The 17,479-nt window shown below is 46.8% G+C and overlaps 1 protein-coding gene across 3 annotated transcripts; it reads left to right on the plus strand.

Annotated features, from left to right (window-relative positions):
- The first annotated feature begins 1,837 nt into the window (after nucleotides 1-1,837).
- On the plus strand, nucleotides 1,838-17,405 carry GSG1 (germ cell associated 1). 3 transcript variants are annotated; one of them, XM_077871002.1, is made up of 6 exons: nucleotides 1,838-2,081; nucleotides 11,605-11,923; nucleotides 13,086-13,133; nucleotides 14,141-14,293; nucleotides 14,930-15,041; nucleotides 16,985-17,405. In XM_077871002.1, the coding sequence occupies exons 1-6, from the start codon at nucleotides 2,034-2,036 to the stop codon at nucleotides 17,328-17,330; spliced, it is 1,026 nt and encodes a 341-aa protein (XP_077727128.1). In that variant the 5' UTR covers nucleotides 1,838-2,033; the 3' UTR covers nucleotides 17,331-17,405. The 3 variants fall into 3 exon arrangements, with proteins under 3 accessions (XP_077727128.1, XP_077727129.1, XP_077727127.1); XM_077871003.1 differs by lacking the exon at nucleotides 16,985-17,405 and adding an exon at nucleotides 15,158-15,299 and having other exon boundaries at nucleotides 1,839-2,081; nucleotides 13,086-13,256; XM_077871001.1 differs by having other exon boundaries at nucleotides 1,841-2,081; nucleotides 13,086-13,256.
- Nucleotides 17,406-17,479: the final 74 nt, after the last annotated feature.

Below are 17,479 nucleotides of genomic sequence, written 5' to 3' on the forward strand. Positions count from 1 at the left end.
ACCACCTTTGTCATATCTTAGATGTCTCTACTTAGCTATGTTTATTTCTGGACTTCCGCAGTGCCACACTGTCTTCCCTGTAGAGGCATATAGCCTGCTTTACTCAGAGCTCCCTCTCTCCAGTATTTCCTAGCTAGTCTTGTGCATGTTTTCCGAAATGAACTTTAGTATCAGCTTGTCCTGCTCTTTAAAATGGTTCACTGGTATTTGTATTATGGTCACGTTAAATTTGTAAATTAGAGAGAACTGACATCTGATCAAGTTGAAACATGCAAGCACAAGACATGTAAATTCCCTCTGTTCAAGTTAGTGATAGATAATTTCATTTATTTTTTTAAGATTATTTATTTATTTATTCATGAGAAACACAGAGAGAGAGGCAGAATCATAGGCAGAGGGTTGAAGAGGCTCCCTGTGGGGAACTCGATGCAGAACTCGATCCCAGGACCTGAGGATCATGCCCTGAGCCAAAGGCAGCGCTCAACCACTGAGCCACCCAGGTGTCCCTAGTGATAGATAATTTTAGATCTGATGTCCTCTCTTAGACTTTTCCTTATGTATCTTAGCTAGTAAGAAGCTCCCCGTCATGCAGCCAGACCATACACGCTATGCAAGATCAAAGGGAAGAAAAAGAGGTGAGAGCTAGAATAACAGGAGAAGACTCTGAACTGAATTGAAACTGGAATCATGTATCCTGAAGGTTGTATAGGATTTAGGTCAGGTGTCAAAGAAGGGTAAGGAATCCCAGTGAGGGACACCCAGGCAAAGCTCAGGGGTGCATCTGAGTGACATGTCTCACAGGACAGAAAGCCCCCAGCCAGCCTCTTAGCTGGAATACTGGAGAAGACACTACCCCTCTCTTCAAGCCTCAGAGTTATATGTCTCAGTGTAAATAGCTCCCAAATCCTCATTATGGGGGCACCTGTGTGGCTCAATGGTTGAGCATCTGCCTTTGGCTCAGGTGGCAGTCCCAGGGTTTTGGGATTGGGTCCCGCATCGTGCTCCCCACAGGAAGTCTGCTTCTCCCTCTGCCTATGTCTCTGCCTCTCTCTGTGTATCTTTTATGAGTAAATAAATAAAATCTTTTTAAAAAAATCTTCATTATGTACTATTAAAATTGTGTTAGTGAACATTGACTAGGTTTCCAAAAGCAATTTCTGTACATTATTGCCTTTTCTGGGAATGCTCTAGAGCTATGTCATACAATACAGTAGCCAATGGCCTCATGTGACTATTGAGCCACATAGGTGGCTAATGCAACAAAGGAACTGAATTTCTAATTTTATTTCACTTTAATTTAAATTTTAAAAGTGGAAGCAGTGTCAACTCTTTTTCCATTGAACTTTTGAGGAGGACTACATTTTACTTTAATTATACCACTACAGAAGATATCATGGCTGTGCTGCAACACGTGGTCCATTTTACTTTTTTTAATGTGGCTACTAGAAGACTTTATTTTTTATTTTTTTTTTTTTTTTTTGGTTACTAGAAGACTTTAAATCACACGTATGGCTTATATTCTATTTCTCTTTGGCAGCACTGGTCTAGAGTCTCACAACTCAGTGTGGTCTGGGCAGCATCACATAGGAACCATCACAAACCCTCAGAATCTGCTAGCTTACAAGGATCCCCTGGTGATTCTTACACACAGTAACAGAAGCTATGATTTGGATGACTCAGAAGACATCCAGGCCTCTGACAGGTACCCCAGAGGGCATCCCCCACCCCCACACCCCCACCCCTGTTCTTTTGAGGAGGGCGAGAGGCAGCGGGGGTGGGGGCAGCAGTGAGAGCCCTACCTGCCACTGTGATGTCACAGAGAAAATCTCTTGTGTCAGCCAGCCCCTCCCAAACTGATGTCCTGGCTGCAGCATAACCTTTCACACCTTCTCCAGCCCACCTCACACCACCTCACCCCTCTGCTGGCAGGAGGGGCCTGATTCATCTCCCCACTAGATATTCATTCCACGCAACTGATCAAGGCCAAGCAGAAGAGAAACTGAAACACCTTTGCCTCAGAGCTTCAAAAGTGAATGAGCAATCCCTCTCAACTGACTCAAAATGTTTGTCTCACCCAGAAGGTAGGTACTCCACTTTTTTTCTTTAAGTTTTTATTGAAATTCCAATGAACATACAGTGTAATACTAGTTTCAGAGTACAAGATAGTGACTGGACACTTTCATACAACAAATACCCGATGCTCCTCACAGCAAGATTTTTGGACTCTCGTAACTATTTCCTGTATCGTATCCTTTATGTTGGATTTGTAATACGGGTTATACAAAGTCACCAACTGGAGAACACACTGTAAGATTATACAAATGGGAATAGAAATCTGTTCCTCAAGCCCCATTTTTATTGATCAACCTGGTGATGTCATACCTCGGCCTTTGGTTTTTCATCTTCTTCTGCTAAATTTTTGTTTCCTCTTCCTTTGCCTTCTTCATCAGACTTTTCCTCACTGTTCCCAAGACTGCTTAGAACCCTCTAGCTCTCCTTTCTCCCTCCCCTCTGTATGATTCCTGTTGCCAAAATCTGGTTCCTGGTAAAAGGCCCAGTGGTGGTGGCAACCACGACAGTAAGAGCAGATATTAAGTTCTCTGCCAGGGAATGGTGAGGCAGGCCCCCCTCCATGGTCCTGCTGATAGCCAGCTATGGTCTAAAATCTACTGGAACTAAGGAGAACACATCCTTAGTTGTGCTAGTTGCTTCTTTCTGGTCTCAGAGAATCTTCAAGTATCCTTCCAGATCCAGAGAGACCCTCAGGCAGCAAAAGATGTGTCTTGGCTTGTGTAGGAGAACCCACATCTGGAAATGACTTGCCTCCCATCTGAGATAGTTGGGAACGGCCAACTTTCAGCTCAGAGAGTTACGGAAAAAGAAAATATTGTTCACTCTCATACTTCCTGCCTTTCTCAGGAGAGAAAAATGAAGCTTACAATCAGACAGGGAAATAACACACAGACACGCACACAGAGCACTGCGGTGTGCTGTTCATTGTCTGGTAGTTAGGGATCCAGAAGGACAGCACCCAAAGTGAAGAGAGCATACATAGGAGAACCCACAGAAATGGGTAAGAACGTGATAGAAACAGCCCAGTGTAGTAAATTCTATTATCTATTTAGGAGAGACTGAGAGAATGAGGGAGTATTTTTCAGTATATATCTGAAGTATGAAACACTTAATCCATTGCCTCATTCTGTGTGTTTCCATAATCTGTCGTGCGATCCCTGCCTTTTGTTCAAGTGGCTGCACTTCCCCTTTCCTGCCTGGCAGCCTGAGGATGAACCAAGAGGTTTTGAATATTGACTCCCATTTACTAGCGCTGTGGCCTTGGGCAAGGCAAATGCTCCCTCCTAGAAGGAAGCGGCCACCTCTCCTTCAGGCTGATGGTGACGACTACCGGGGGAGTCCAGCAAGGGGTCTGGAGCTGGCCGAGTGCCTCCCCCTTCCTCTACACTTTCCCCGCTGCCTCTCGGCGCTTCGCAGCACAGCCGTGAAGGACCACCCTTTCTCCCTGCTTCTGAATCACCCCGATGGGTTATGCAACGTGGCCAAAATCATCAGTGCGGTCGCGGGTGGAGCAGAGACTAGAACCCAGATCTGCTCGAGGATTCGTGGTCTCTGGGTGTCCGTCTCCGATCCACGAAAGGAGGCAAACGCAGTCTTCCTTCAGAGCCCGGCAACCAGGGTCTGCTGGGCCTTTAGGGGAAGGGCGGGGCTGGGAAATGCCGCCTTGGGGTTCCCCTGCAGCCGCACTCCTGGACCTCAGGCCTCGAGGCTGAGCCGAGGGGCAGCGTCCCCCCCACCCCCACCGCCCCCAGCCTGGCCAGCGCAGCCCTGGGGCCCAGGCGGCGCGCGCTCGGGCCGGAGGCGGGGCCGCGCCGAGCGATTCCAGACGCGCTGCGCTCGGGTCGCCATGGCAACGCGCGCCCGCTGCTAGGCGACCGGGCGCCGTAGTAACCCGGGGGCGGGCGTGTTACTCAGCCAGGGAGGGGGGCGAGGGGAGCCCGCGGGGACGCGGCCGCGGGAGGGGCGGAGGGAGCGCGGGCTGAGTGGACGGGGGCAGCCCAGCTCCGTGCCCGAGCACCCAGGAGACCCCGCCCCGGCCCCCGGGACCCCTCGGCCCCGGCAGGCCCCAGGGCTCGGTCACCCGCGCGTGAGCGATTGCCCCACAGGATGCGCAGATGTGGCTGCCCCTGTGATTCACTCCAGCTGCTCGGGGCAGGGAAGAAAAGGCGGCTTCCTCTCCTGGAAATGACTGCATTAGCAAAAGCCCTCTAACAATTCCACTAACAACGGAAAGGGAAAGGCGACCGAGAGGAGAGGCCCCAAAGCGCTTTTCTTCAGGGCTTCCAACTGAACAGAAGTCGAAGTGTTCCCAGAACTCTGGACCCATGTTAGACAGAAAGAGCCCTTCTGGTTCTCCACGCCCCTGTGGGGGGGCCATGAGGGGACTCCACACTGTTGCAGGGGCGCCTGCGGGAGCTCAGATGCGCTTGAGCACCGGCCTTGGGCTCAGGGCGTGATCCCAGGGTCTGGGATGGAGTCCCACATCGGGGTCCCCACGGGGAGCTGCTTCTCCCTCTGCCTGTGTTTCTGCCTCTCTCTGGTCTCTTATGAATAAATAAATAAAATCTTAAAAAAAAAAAAAAAAACACTGTTGCAGAGGAGCTTAACCTGAAACCGAGAGATCCCACAGCTAAGTGTCCTAATGTTAATATTTTGGACACTCAGCATGGGCATTTTGGTGGCATTGTTCTGCCCTTCCAGGCTGGCAGGAAAACCAAAATGTCCTGTATGAAGACCTTCCTTATCTTCATCAGTGAATGAGACAAACATGAGGCACTGAAGCAAAAATTGTGGAGCTGGGAAATCCCAAATGGGTTGGGGATATGTCATCCGAAAGGGTTCTAATCAGTAGGGAATCACGGAGCTTGGGAAAGGACATGGCATTTTCAATCGGTCACTGGCTTTTAAGCAATCTGTTTTGTACCCTGGTCTCTGTGAACCAAAGATAATACTTGTTCATGAGATCATTGCTGTTTTCTGGGGTTTGCTCATCGAAAAGCAGGAATGTTTCCACAGGTGGGAGGAAATGTATTGGCAGAGGATCTGTTCGATGCACATCTGTGTAGAAAGGCACAGGGTGTGTCTGTGGACCTGTGAACCTCCTCCTACCTTCTCGCTGCTCCTATGTGTGTGAATCAGGAGGATTCGTGTGTCCTTTGACAATAGAAGACTAGACACTTTTCTCTATTCGTATCTTCTCTTCACTCATAGGCTGCTTAATTGTATTCTGAGCCTGGTTTCCATTACAAACTTCATTCATTCATTCCTGCGTGTTAGAAAGTGCTAGGTTCTGAGCATCAGCAATGAATAAGACACAGCTGCAAGCAACTCCCAAGTCAAGCCTGCCTGTCATTGGAGCTGCATGAGAAAGGCTCGCGGTGGAACAGGCAGAAACAAAGAACAGGGGGCATGTAGATGAGAGCCCGAGACAGCAGAAACATTTACATTCCACTCCAGGTTTTTGACTGCTGAGTAACAGAAAGGAATTAGTTAATGAGGCATGGGTCAGAAATCTGACTCCTGGGCAGAGGAGGGAGATACTACTGCCCCATAGGGGTGGGAGGGTGAGAGGCAGCAAATGAACCTATTTTGGGAGATGGCACTCTTGATGATGGGGAAGAAACAAACCCCTAGATCATTTAGCCCCAGGCTTTGCCATTAGGCGAGTGATATGCTTTGCAATCTGCTCTGGCTCAGCTTTCTTACCCATTGCTTTAATCACCTCTAATCTACAGTGTATTCACAAAACAATAAATTGGATTCCTGTTTACGAAGTTTATGTGGGTGTCTCAAGACCATTGTTTCTCTCTGTGTGTACTTAGTAAATATGGTTTTTACAGTGCGGGGGTACAGTCACTGAGGGCCTAGCAAGTATAGGTTAGTCCCAAACCTTGGCTTTGTGATGTCATAAGTGCTGAGTCACGTATAGGTCCCCGCGGGGATCATCCTGACATGGTAACAGTCCAACATACCAAAGTTAAATACTGTTTTGAAATATGGAATCTTTGTGTCTGTCCTGAGTCATGAGCTTTCTGAGCCCAAGCTAATTATACTCATGTTGCATTGACGAGCAATTACTTTTTCTGTTGAAGAGAGGAAGGAGAAGAAAAAATATTTAACATGCCTAAATTATAATGAAAGGAAGTGAGTGGGATGCCAGGCAGAGAAACTCATGTTTCGTCAAAAAAAGGAAATTAGACATTGTGGCACAGAGTCCATGGGGAGGGGACATGTCCTCAAGATAGATCACAGCTAAGTAGTCCACCAGCCACAGCCCAGGCATCCAGAACACACGGCCTCCTAAGAGATAGATTCAAGCTTTGGGGAGGCCTAAAATAATATAACTTTGGAGGCTCTCTTTAAGGAAAATAATACAAACGGATGAGTATGTGCAGGTCTTCTTGGAAGGGGTCCGAGTCATTGAGAGACTGAAGTGACACTAGCTTGCTTTACTTGCAGTCTACCTCCAGGCCCCCTCACATAACCTCAAGACTCTGCCACTCACATCCCCTTTTCCCTGGAGAAGGCGAATTTCAACCTACTAAGGCACAGGGGTGTGGTTTATGAGCAGAGGCAATAAAAACCAAAGACATCACACTGTGCCAAACGGTGACTCAAGCGGGATATGAGAAGTGTTTGCAAGTATTTGAGGGGTGTAAGCGCGGAGAAGGGAAAAGAATTGTTCACTATTGTGGGGTGGAAAGGGAATGAGGATAACAATTCAGTAAAGAAAAATGTGCACCAAACTCCTCAGGAAGCATTGGCTAACTCTATTTTCTGATATCATAGAGTTGCATTTCCCAGGGGAAGTATTTGAGGTTCTCTGAGTCACTGAAAGCTGGAACTGGTCACAAAAAAAATGTGCTACAGGAAATAATCCTACGAGATGTCCTCGAGGGAGTGGCTAGATGCTCCCAGGGTTCATTCCAAGCCCTGAATTCCCTACGGCTGACACAAGGCATTCTATAGATGTGTGAGTGGGGAAGAAGCCAAAGGAAGAAAAAAAAAAAAAAAAGCCATCCCACAGGGAGGAGCCGCCACCTACACTCACATTTGCGGACTCCTGGGGGCAGCCTGTGACCAGAGAGAGAAAAATATAAGGAGAGAGCGCCACCCAGCGTCAGGACAAAAGCTGTATAGTCAGGCAAGTGACAGCCAAGTCAAATGTGAAAAGTGACCACAAAATCCTTCTCCCTTCTCCCAAAGGAGGGGGAGCTTTGTCACGATGAATGGAGTCGTTGGGGTGATATAGGAGTCACACCTGTGACTGTGCATAAGCACACGTGCATCAAATGTGCTGTTATATCAGCGCTAGAAGAGGACGAGACCCCTAGATCTTGTAGGGAGCAAGATCCAGAGGAGACTCATCTGGCTAGAATGTGGGCTCATTCACTCGGAGGGGAGCCTGCCTTTGATTCCACCAACTAACTGCACAAATACAGAATGGGAAAACCATGACTTGGTTGGTGGTCAGTCTGGGAGAGGTAGGGGAGGACCGGGCCGAATGTGAGGGTTTCATTAAACATAAGCCCCAAATGAGCCAAACAGCGGGTGTTCTTTGATGGCACTTTAATTTCTAAAACGAAGGAGTCCTGGGCCTCATCCCTACCATGAAATCTCAGGACAGGGGCCCGGGAATCTGAATATTTTCCTCAGTTTCAAAGACAGTTCTGGTGCTCAGTCAGATCTGAGAACTGATCTGCTGCTCCAGTAAAGGAGTGGCCTTTCAGGACTTTATGATTGAGACAAGTATCATGAAACATGGGAAGTATTACAAGAGGGTTACAGTATGGAAGGACGGAGAGGAGGAAACTGTTCTTTGGGAGAAAAGAGACATTTTCAGAGAAGGAGTGACTTTTACACTAATCTTGATGAGAGGCAGATCGCCAGATAAAAAGGAGACTGAAGACATTCCAGAAAGAAGGAAGAGCATCTGCAAAGGCACAGAGGACAAAAACCCATGGGGTATTCAGAGAATCAAAAGAAGCTGCAGAATGTGTTCCAGTCTTGTCATCCGGTTAATCAGTACGATTTTTGAGGACATAAGAACAGCTTGTACTTCTAGGTGACTGGCAGCAAGAAGATATGTCCCTTATTCATTTGTCAGATTACTTTTTTTTTTTTTTGAGTTTTAGAAACAAACATTTTTATTCCTCTGCCTGAAGATTGGGAGAGAAATGGCAGATAAAATCTAGCATTGCTGACCCTGGAGATCATTTCTTTCCAGTTCTTTTTTTTTTTTGGAAGATTTTATTTATTCATGAGAGACACAGAGTTCTCTCCAGTTCTAGTCCATCTGCATCCTCGCCCCCAACCCCACCCAACACTCTCTGACTGTCTCAGTATCCCATTGGATTCCATTGGAGGGACGTTGTTAATAACCCCCACTAACGATGTTAACTGGACGGTGAAGATCACCCGTGACACAAGGAAGCTGTTTCATACCCATGGCTTTCCGAAACCCTGACATTGCAGATAACAGAGCTTATTAAAAGGATGGAAAACCCTACACGAAGGAATGGGAACTTTTGTAGTAATGGCGCCCCTGTAATAGTTTCTGTATCTGCCTTCAAATCAACCCCAAGCCCTTCCCACCAGCTTCCTAGGGAATGGCAGTTTGGTGGAAACTGAATCTTAACTTTTTAAAGAAACTTCCTTCGGTGAATGCAGGTCCTTGCTGCTTTTGCTTAATCCCAGATCCCCACTGGCAAGCTCTCCTGTGTAATCTTCCAGAACAGCTGGGCCATGATTGCATCGTCAATTATTAAATGCCCAAGTTCCCTGCAAGGCAGCATTTAATCATGAGACACTCCAAAAAAATAGGCGATAGAAGAGGAGGGATCGGAAGGGAGGGTGGGAAGGCAGTCTCATTCTGTCAACATTAAACCAAAGGGATTTGGGGCGCAGATGACATCCTACGATCCTTCCAGACAAGCTGCAAGACACTGACCATGGCCAAGGTAACCAGCTTCCCCCTCTTATTGCTCAGAACACACGTTCCATAGCTATTTTGCACCTGATTAAGAGTTGTGACTGTCTCATCAATTTGTCATCTATGTTAATTCTGAGTTTTTCTGTTAACCTATGTTGATGGGAGAATTAGTGACATTTTGGCACCTATGCATTCATTTCCTATTGATCTGAGCCAGAGTGTCTGGGAAGCCACTCTCTGTCCCTTTTCTAGAGAGTAAAGAGTCACTTTGGCATTGGGCTTGTCAGCATATGCAAAGATACAACCTTTCTTATAGCTGCTGCTGCTTCATGATCACCTTAAAGAGATCATTGCAAAATTAGACTTGATCTTCCAATTCAAGAGGTTATCTGGATCCCAGAGAGAAAGGACACGTTTAGGGAGAAATAAAACATGATGAAGGGCAAGGAACTATAAGTGTTGAAAAGGCTCTTGAATTAATTCCCATTCAATTGTCAAGATAATTCTTGAATAAGGCTCCCTGTGTCCTTGGTTGGACATTTCTTCTGGAAGCAGCTTCTTTGATCTTTATTTCAAGCTTTTTTTCATCCTTTGTTTCTCAGATCACTTCTTCCTTAAATTGGTTATCACTTTGGTGCCACAAAGTGGTTGTACTGTGGTCCAGGGTTCATTATTCTTATCTATGAATAATCTGCAGACCAATTTACAAATATGCGTAACTTGAAACAAGTTGAGGGTAGAGTAAAAATCTGATGTGATAGTAGACAAATTTCTAAGCCATGTTAGATTGAAAAGGAAGTTGTTTAAAATGTAGAATTGCCTAAATCATTAGGTCAGTCTTGATACAGAATGATTAATGATGCTTTATCTGGAAGTCCATTTCCTGTTCAAGCAATAGATAAAAAAAAATTAGAAAGAATAACTTACAGTAGTGGAACTGTGGCTAAAACCAATAGGATTTTCACAGTTAAAAGCAAGATAGAAACATTCTTTTGGGGGTGGGGGGAACAGGGGCAACGTGTGACTTCCATACGGGCTAATAGGAGATCTTCTTCCCTCCAGATGCTAAGGTTTTCTTTACCAAGGTCACCTAGGTCCTGCACAGACCGACAATTCTTGGTGGATTTAATTCGTTGAGTGCTTTTTAAAAAATCATATTAGCAGATTGCTTTCCCAAAGTTGTTTTATCATGTGTCTTATATATTGATTTTTACATGCATATGAACTTTGTTTATTTCTTTTTGCCATAAATAATCTGCACTTTGTCTGTGGTATGCACTGTTTCAGTCCTGGAAATTCTGAAAAACAAACTGTTATATTTCTAAGATAAAGTTCCCTGTTAAATGCAGACAATGTTAAGCTGGAGATTATGAGGCAGATTTATGGGCCTGTCCCATTTAGCTATGGTTTTATTTACGTTTCTTAAGCTGAGCAGATTTAGGTCTGATTAATTCTGATATGAGAGATCCCCTGGAAAGCTCAAGATGGTTTACTTTAAGAAGCATCTGTCAGCAACTAAATATGGGCTTCTTTTTTCCCTTCAGTGTGTATTAATATAACAGTATAAACTGCTCCATTACACAAAGTGCAAGACCTGTCAGATTACTTGATTTTTCTAAAGTTCCATCTGGCTCCAAGTCACCACTCACCAAGGTCCAAACATCTAACAGTGGTCATTTTTCAACTGACTTTCCTCTTCTCTTAGGCTAAAATGATAGGGGGGTCAGAGACTCCAGCCAGAGCCATGGGGCCACAGATCTTTCTGCTGCCACACACTGTCCCCTCTGGGAGCCAGGCACCACTGTGACATCAAGCCATGGAGATGCCCCTCTAAGCGCCTCTTCATTGACCAAGGGCACCCTCCCTGGGGGGCTCCATGACCATGACTCTGGGTTTCCAGTCTCCATGGACGCCATGTAGCCACCTCCTCTTTGAGATTCAGTCATCTCTGTGGCTGTGTATGAAACCTCAACCCACATCACAACCTCTCTCAGAACCTATAGCCTCACCTCCTCTCCAGGGGTTTCAGCCACCCCATAGCCCAGTTGGTCCACTGCCTTCTTCAATCCTGAAAGCCCTAATCCTTGCTGCTCCCTACCTGGGGTGACCCAGCTTAACTTTGGTTGATAGGCCACATCCTCCTTTACTCTTCTCTCAGAGGACTCCGTAATACAGAGGAGAGGACACCACAAACTTCCATTGTTACGATTAAAAAGTACCTCAGCAAGTCAGTGCTACTACCTCTCATTGAGACAAAGCCAAAAAGAATTATCAGTAAGCGCATTAGAGTGGCCCCAATTCCTTCCCTCAACTTGATAGACACTAGCTCAGTGGTTTAATCACATTCTGACTCAGGCTATTTTCTGATACTTATTCAGATCACCCTCAATAAGCATTTTAGTATAATGAGGTCCAGTTAAATAAACACCATGGTGCCTACTCCAGGCCATTCCTGAAGCTAAGCCTCCACAGGACTCCTTGGAGAAAGTTCCGGGGGTAGGCCCATTGCGGTGGAGGAGCGTGGCTTGTGCTCAGGGAGCCGCAGGGAAGGATTTCCAGCCCTCCAAGGAGGCTCTGAAATCAAGCTCTCTGTCTTACAGATGGAGTTCTCGAAGGGCTCCTCTGGTCAACGGACACTCCTATCTGCCATCCTCAACATGCTATCACTCAGCCTCTCCACAACATCCCTGCTCAGCAACTCCTGGTTTGTGGGCACACAGAAGGTGCCCAAGCCCGTGTGCGGAAAAGGTCTGGCAACCGAGTGCTTTGACGTGCCGGTGCCCTTGGATGGGAGCAGCACCGACGCATCATCCCAGGAGGTGGTGCAATACAGCTGGGAGGCTGGGGATGACCGCTTCTCCTTCCATGCCTTCTGGAGCGGCATGTGGCTATCCTGTGAGGAAATTGTGGAAGAACCAGGTGGGTTCCTCAGCCCAGATGCCTGATTTCTTTCCCCAGAGGACCTAACAAGGACAAGAACCAGTGGGAAGGCTCAGCATCTCCCACCTCTGTATCCCATCCCTTCGGCCTAGGGCTCCCAGTAAATAAGACCAACAGTCCACCTGCTTTGACCCTCCTGACCGTCTAGTAGACATGCTGCTTTTTAAATAGCACTGTCCTTAGATGGTTTCATTTAGACTTGTAACATCATGAGAATTCCCACTCTGGTGACTTTGGAGACCAAATGAGGAGAGATGATTCTTACAGGAAAAACCCTGGCTCTGCCCAGCTGCGACCATATATGAGCAGCATCCTCTCTAGAGACCTTGATTTTTTTGTCGGTGAGATGGAAGGATCAGAGTAGATCACCTATAAAGCCCCTTCCTCCCCCATCCCACCCAAAGGATTTTCTTGTTCTAAGTATCACCATTATATTTCCAGCGTAGGGGAACCGAAGCCCCAGGAAGGTAACTAGATCAAGTAAAGACACGCTTGACCTCTCAGGTCTCCTGCAGTTCAATGCTTTACTGACAAAGTGGGGGCTGTGTCACTGTGCCTTCCTTAACTTGCATTCCTAGGGTTTTTAGCCTAAGGACACCCTCTCCTCCTTGCTCCGAGCATTCAGAGATCACCAGGTAGTGAAGTTTTCCTGAAGCCCAGAATTGAGTACAATTAGCCTATTTCTCCCTATTTGGGCTAAGGGAAAAAGGAGACGAAGAGGAATATAAATTGTGTGTGTGTGTGTGTGTGTGTGTGTGTATTTCTATGTGTTAATAATGTGCCATTTAGTGCAGCTCCCACCTCAGTCCTAGAGACAATTGAGAGCCATTCAGACCAGTGGTAGGTGGCAGCAAAAGGTGTTGGTTAACATTAGGACTGCTAACCCTCCTGACATGAGAAACGGGAACATTTCCCTGCAGAAGCCCTCTCCGGGTAATGTCCTCTTCCTCACTGTCAGGAACCGGGGACAGAGAAATTAATCCTGAGTGATTCTTGCCTATGTCATCCATCCATCCATCCACGATGCATTCTTTCCTGCTTTCAAAGAGAGATGTCTGGTCTGAGCCACTGAAATGGTGCCAGGTGTGGGACTGGGGAAGTTTTCATCCCTCCCTGAGGTTATACCTTGTCTGTGTTTCAGGGGAGAGGTGCCGAACTTTCAATGAACTCACACCACCAACCGAGAGAGGTGAGAAAGGACTACTGGAGTTTGCCACGTTGCAAGGCCCATGTCACCCCACTCTCCGATTTGGAGGGAAGCAGTTGATGGAGAAGGCTTTCCTCCCCCACCCTCCCTTGGGGCTTGTGGCAAGTATGTGGGTTTGGTAACAAATTTAGTTGCCATTGAATTGGGCCCCTCTGGCCCAACAGTGCTCTATATTGTACTGTCCTCTCTTTTTCTCTTCTTCTGAGTCCCAGGGGTGACACATTCCTTCCAGAGCCAGTTCTCATTTATATGCAGGAATGCAAAAGAAAAAAAAATAAGGGAACAGCAGGAACAAATAAAGTTCCCAAATAGAAAAAAAAAAAAAAAAAACACCAACAGCTCTAACCTCCTCATGTTGCCAAGTAACCATGTTGAAAAGCTTAGAAAGCTTTTTTTTCTCACATATCTTTTAAATAAAATATATATACATTTTAACAGAGGGAGTGATAAAAGGAAAGGGAGAAACAGAAGTGATTGCTCTAATCAATCAGGAAAAAAGAGAGCAAAAATGACCCACAGCAAAGTCATGCCCCTGCAAGATTTTTTTTTAAGATTTTTTTTTTTTTTTAATCCATGAGAGACACAGAGAGAGAGAGGCAGAGAAATAGGCAGAGGTTGGAAGCAGGATCCCCAGGAGCCCGATGCAGGACTCGATCCCAGGACCTTGAGGCAAAGGCAGACGCTCAACCACTGAGCCACCAGGCGCCCCAAGATTTTGTGACAATTAGAAGATTTCCTCTCGAATCTCCTCACCTATTTCCAGTCAGCCAAGTTTCCTTGATTCTCTATCAGGTACTGAGCAGAGCAGAGAGCCCTGGGGGTGACAGCAAAGGACCCACATTAGGGAAAGCCCCCCTCTGGTGCCAGCTCTGTCCCATTCTCCTCTTCTCTGACTCTGCAAGGCTTTCCCTCCTGACAGGCACTGGTTGCTCAGTGTTCAGTCATCCAACTGTCAGGGTGAGGGCTCTTCTTCCTCTGGTTTCTGACAGAGATCCTATGGTTATCACTGGGAGCCCAGTTCTTCTCCATCGGACTTGAATTCGTCAGCTTCCTCCTGCTGCTAACGGACCTGCTGTTCACTGGGAACCCGGGCTACGGGCTCAAGCTGAGTGCCTTCGCGGCAATTTCCTCTGTCTTGTCAGGTGGGTGCCTCCCAGACAGGAGAGAGTGGGTGCCTTCACCTTTGAGGCACCTCTGCTAGGCTCGTGTGTCTATCGGGAGGGCAGGAAGGAGGAGGCAGGATAAGGAACGGATGGAGGAGACATGTTGCAGGTACATCGGAGTTGGAATGAAATTTTATATTAGATCATCATGTACTTGGAAAAATGATTTCTCTATAGGTTCATCTTCTTTGCAAGGTTTCTCAGTAGGTGAAATACAGTTTGGTTTACTTTTTTCCATTGTACATACCCAGAGCTTTTTAAGATTCCATGGAATCAAGTAAGAGCAAGAGATGCAGATATAAAGATAGATCAAAAATAAATCTCATGTTGAGGGCATGGGTGGGAAGTCAAAAGGCCCTAAGTGCAGCATTGAGTCAGAAACTTTCCCCTTAGCTCGCCACCTAAAGCCTGCGGCAACCTACTGCAAGGCTATGCATTCAAGGAGAAGCCCCCTTTGCAGATTAGTCTCCCTGGACGTGTGGTGGCAGATGGGAAACGGAGCATCTCAACATAGGCTGTACCCGATGCAAAATGAGGAAAGTTGCTCCAAACTCACATTCCCCAGAGAGGGCAATGCCAGCGTCTGAGGGTGCTGCCTTCCTGTTCCCTCTGTAGGCCTTCTGGGGATGGTGGCCCATATGATGTATTCACAAGTCTTCCAGGCAACTGCCAACTTGGGTCCAGAAGACTGGAGGCCACATGCTTGGAATTATGGCTGGGCCTTCTAGTAAGTGCTCACCATCTCCTGAACCTTCTAGCCCCTCCCCAGCCACCCTGCATTAGATGTTCTGCCCTTGACTAGATGCTTGCTCAGTGTCCTTCTGTCTTCTCTTCGTCGCTCAGCCCAGGAATCTGTCGACCCAATGGCTGGCCCATCAGGCCACACCTGTTCTTTCCCCACCTCCTGTGGAGGTACAGAGAAGATCCTTCTGGCTTGTTTTGTCCAGTCTTTCCAAAGCAACAACTGTAGTAGCTGCTCCCTCACCTGATATATATCTTGCCATGGGAAATAAGACTGATTCTGCGTGGCTTGTGCAAGTGATGCTCTCTCTGTATTCTATACATTTTATGGTTCAAGGTATTGGAGGACAGAGAAACGAAGAATTAGCCTTGAGATTTGAATTCCATTCCCTGTGAATGGCTGACTCTTCTATAATGAAGAGTAACTTCTTCCTACTTCCATTCTTACTCCACCAAACTGTGAGAAATAACCACCCCTCCCCCACCAGTCATTCTCTAACCCTGAAAGAACGAAGGAAGCAATTACTTTCGGTTTCTCTTAAAAAGAGAGAAGCAGCAACCATGAGAAAATAAACATATTCGAAGCAAATATCCCCTTTGTCTCAGAGTTCCTCACTCTCTCCCTTGAGCAACACATCCTATTCACGGTGCCAGCTTGGACTTGCACTGCTGTCTGGACAAAGTGCTAAGTACTTTAACAGTGCTGAGAAGACAATGCCTCCAGCTGGAGTTTCCAAGCTAACGGAGGCAATATGGACGACTACCCATGTCTGTCATGAGATCCTATCCCCTTTTCTCATGATAGAATATGTGCTGTTTGATTCAGGCGTCTCTGGGCTATTTACCAGCCGCCAGAACTTATTTTCCAGACCCATCGTTTTGCACCTTTCGTTCGCTGTTCTTGGCATTACACCTGCAGAGCTCAGACTACAGCACACTCATCAGAAGCATCCCCAGCCCGGTCTGCTCAGGCTGTCAGAGGCGGCACACGGGAACATGCAGTGCCAGCGTGTGGCCTGGCTTTACCCATCACTTGACCTCATGAAATTCCTCACTAACCTCACACAACTTCCTGTTTCCTGGGCTTCCCAGAATCATGGTGAGAGATTTAGGGGTTGACTTTCCAAGTTTTTAGGAATGTGTCTGATATAGTTCCCTGGTGGTTTTTTTTCTTTGTTGAATCCATCCAGCTTCTCTTAAATCTCCAGCTTCTCTTCCAGCCATTCTAAACTTCCTCAAGCCAAGAACCACATTGTTTTTGTAATAGGCAAATTCCACCAGTACAACATATAATACCTCCAGATTTGTAGTGAATGTTGCCTGCAAGATAGAGGCTCAACTTTGTGGCCCCTAAGACCAACTCAAAACAAAAAAGATGGAAGAGGAATGTTCACTCCCAGTGTCTGATCTGAGAGAAGGAAAATCTTGGGCAGAATGTGTGTGTGTGTGTGTGTGTCTCAGGTAGGTGTGGGGTGCTTCACTGGGCTACTCTATATGACTGAGCTATAGGTCTATGAATCTTGGGGGATTACAAGGATAACCACAGCTTGGGAAACCATAGTCCAGAAAACTGTGTGCGTGTGTGTGCCTGAACAAGCACATCAGGAATAAAAGAGCACAGTGCTGATAGCTAAGCAATCCAGTGAAAACGAATCTGTTAAACTCCTAGTCAGACATGTAATACTACAAGAGTCATTCTCTTTGATTAGAAAATATTCAGAACATATCCTACTAAGGCAGACCAAATTCAGACCTCTTAAGCATAGCTCTTTACCTGCAACATGGTAGAAGGGAGCACACTCAGGTCCCCGAATCCATAAGGGACATCGGCCTAGTTTACTGGTTTACTAGTGAGGGATTGTGGTGTTTTTCTCTCAGACCTATAAGTAGGTCAGATTCTGACTGTCTAGTGTTTTTGTTCTTCCCTAGCGTGGCCTGGGTTTCCTTCACCTGCTGCATGGCATCAGCAGTCACCACCTTCAACACATACACCAAGCTGGTGCTGGAGTTCAAGTGTAAGCACAGTAAGAGCTTCAAAGGAAAGCTGAGCTTCCCGCCGCACCACCACCAGTGTTCCCTTCAGCGTCTGTCATGCGCGGCCCACACGGGGGGTACTTTGACCAGCTACCACCAGTACCACAATCAGCCCATCCGCTCTGTCTCTGAAGGAGTTGACTTCTACTCAGAGCTACACCGCAAGGGATTCCAACAAGGACTTAGCCAGGGACTAAAGGAAGAGGTGGCAGGGTCATCTGTAGAGGAAGAATTGTGTTAGCAGTAGTCGGGTTTAGAGGGCAGGCTGAACCCAATCTTACATGTTCACTTGTTATCAACATGTACTGAAGCCAAAGTCTGTGTCTTGAGCATGGTTTTCAGAGGGTAAGAGCAAGCGTCTCTGAAAATACAAGTCCAAAGGGGTGCGTG

This window comes from Canis aureus, chromosome 25 (genome assembly GCF_053574225.1).
Source record: "Canis aureus isolate CA01 chromosome 25, VMU_Caureus_v.1.0, whole genome shotgun sequence".
In the NCBI taxonomy this organism is placed as follows: domain Eukaryota; kingdom Metazoa; phylum Chordata; class Mammalia; order Carnivora; family Canidae; genus Canis; species Canis aureus.

What these genes read in the sequence shown, in the direction of transcription:
- GSG1 (XM_077871001.1), top strand. Translation starts at nt 2,034, where the DNA reads ATGAGCAATCCCTCTCAACTGACTCAAAATGTTTGTCTCACCCAGAAG. An exon ending in TCCCTTGGGGCTTGTGGCAA is followed by an intron (nt 13,257 to 14,140) that starts GTATGTGGGTTT and finishes GGTTTCTGACAG; the next exon opens with AGATCCTATGGTTATCACTG. An exon ending in AATTATGGCTGGGCCTTCTA is followed by an intron (nt 15,042 to 16,984) that starts GTAAGTGCTCAC and finishes GTTCTTCCCTAG; the next exon opens with CGTGGCCTGGGTTTCCTTCA.